This window comes from Austrofundulus limnaeus, unplaced genomic scaffold (genome assembly GCF_001266775.1).
Source record: "Austrofundulus limnaeus strain Quisiro unplaced genomic scaffold, Austrofundulus_limnaeus-1.0 Scaffold161, whole genome shotgun sequence".
Classification (NCBI taxonomy): domain Eukaryota; kingdom Metazoa; phylum Chordata; class Actinopteri; order Cyprinodontiformes; family Rivulidae; genus Austrofundulus; species Austrofundulus limnaeus.
Window position 1 is genome coordinate 296119 of NW_013952563.1, and position 2355 is coordinate 298473.

Sequence of the window (2355 nt, forward strand, 5' to 3'; positions counted from 1 at the left end):
AGTCAGCCAAGCGCGCGCGTGTGCCACCGCTCGTCTTTTGCGCACGTGTGAGCGCGCGCGCGCGRGTGCGGCGAACTCTTGAACGGGAAATATGAGTTGAACGCTCGGCAGCAGCCGTAGGATGCCTCTCCGCCTCCTCTTCTCCGCTCCGGCCGCTCCTRCACCTGCCTCCGCGCACCAAGATGACATTTCCCCCCCACTGCGAAAAGACCAGAAGTCGCTCCCCGGCGCTGGAACCACCTCCTTTCTCCGGCTTCAACTCCGCGGCGTTATGACCGAAGGATCCCACCCGGACTGCGTCGTAGTTAAGGACACTTTTTTATATGAGGAGCGGGAGGAAAAAAAAATGGAAGTTGACCGGTGCTTTTATTATTTATTTATTTTTTTCTTTTTCTCCCCCGTTTGATGTGCTCCGGGACTACTGAGGTGCAGGAAGGGGGGGAGCGCAAGCTACAAGATGATTTGGTGGTGAGAGAGGTGGGGGGCGAAAAAAAAAAGTGATCACTTACTGAGGATAAAAGAAAACGGAGGGGGAAAATGCAGTTTGAGACATTGCGTCAGTTCTGTAGCTCGGTTTTATCACATTTCAACGGAGCTTTCTCTGCGCCTCAGAACATCCTGCAGACGGAGCTTTTCGAGCAGGCGCTCAGCAGCATCGGGTGAGTGATTCCTTTGTAAAGAAAAGCCCAGATTTATGAAGAGGGGCTTCCCCGGGTTACGGCAGACGAGTAGCTATTTAGGGGTGGGGGGGTTGTTGCGTTTATCGATCGCACCCAGCCTGCGTGACAGCAGCCTTACAGAAGCCTATAGTGCTGCTGCTGCTGCTGCTGCTGCTGCAGAGCTGCTGGCCGGATGGTGGGAGCGATCAGGCACCGTGCCGCGGTCTGAGCTGCGCGCGCGCGTGCACACGGATCGACTGTTAAAGGGTAGTTAAAACGATTCGTTTAAGTGCACTTTACAGTGAACATACAGTATATATATCCATTTGGAAACGTGCGGTGCGCGTGCGTTGTATGTCCCAYCGCATCGCTGCTGCAGCATGTGTGTGTGCCCCCCGTTACTGCTGCTGCTGCTGCTGCTGAGCCTCAGAGGAGAACAGGAGGGGATGAGGAGGGTAAATGTACAAATCACGAGTCCAGAGCTTATGCACAGACTCCCAACGCACCCTCCCACTAACCTGCACACCCGCACTGGCCTCTGTATACCTTATCACTAAACCGATCATACATGCTCCTCTGCTGCAGCTGATTAAAGCTTAACCTGAAAAGACATCATAATTTCAATTTGCTCAATTTGACTGTTTTGATCTAACTGCAACATTTACAAAAAATACTAGAAGTAGGCATGTATAGTGTGCCAAGACAGAAATTGAGAGTTAGGTTCTGGGCTAGATGCACTGTAGCATAATATGATTACTCTGCTAAACGCTATGATCCCRGCAGAAAGGCCCCTGGTTCTCCAGCTAGGCTAGAGGACCTGTAATGCTCCCAGTGCAGATGGGAGGAAGTCTGTAAACTGGCACACAGACACCCATTRAAAACATTTTTCTACCATAGGGCTGGAAGAACACGAGCTTCCTTCCCGGTATTGATGCAGGCCTCGTATCGCCACACTGTTCGCCCATCGTCTGTCTCTGGGGACTGCTAGTCTTTCCCTCTTGTCCCCCCACCCCACTGTCAGAAATAATTTACAGCACTGCTGGGCTTTCTGCCACCTCACATTACATGGCCAGAACACTCAGCCACTGGAAGGGTGGAACAGGGGGCCCTGTGCCTGGAAACTGTGATCCAGCAATTATCACATCTGACTGATTAGATTGAACTTATTTCCCTTCAGTGTGAACTCCCTCAGAATGGCAATCCAACATATACATACAGCTATTATTTGTGTGCTGTTTTTGCTGTATGAATTTTATCAAATGGCGCATCAAGGTTTTACTTATTTCTTCATTAGTTTTAGCTCAGAAATGTGAAACAAGTCATTGCAAGGTGTATGGTTCTTGCGTGATCTATAGTTTGGCTATCTTTAGGCCAAGCCTTTTTTATGTGTTAGTGGGCATTTCTTTTCTCTTTCTTCTGTTTGGTTTTTCCTTACCAAGGCAGAGACCTTCTAATGGGCTGTGTCCTTTCAYATCCAGCCTCCATGTATTATGTATGTGTGCGTCAGCAGAGGTCCTAATGGGGTTTAGGGATCTGTTCTTAGAAGGTCTGACTGTTTTAGAAATGAGTAGTTCACTACATTTAAGCTGCAACCAAGTTTCCCAGTTTTCTTACTGCCCCCCACCACACACACACACACGCACACACACGCACACACACACACACACACACACACACACACACACACACACACACA

At 49.6% G+C, this 2355-nt stretch overlaps 1 protein-coding gene across 1 annotated transcript in view; it reads left to right on the plus strand.

The window, feature by feature from the left end:
* The window catches only part of rims2a (regulating synaptic membrane exocytosis 2a), a gene marked incomplete in the record, with an annotated part of 146644 nt that continues 144289 nt past the window's right edge, over window positions 1–2355 (plus strand). The window contains 1 exon segment of the mRNA XM_014017099.1: window positions 1–659. Coding sequence (XP_013872553.1) covers window positions 538–659 — 122 coding nt within the window.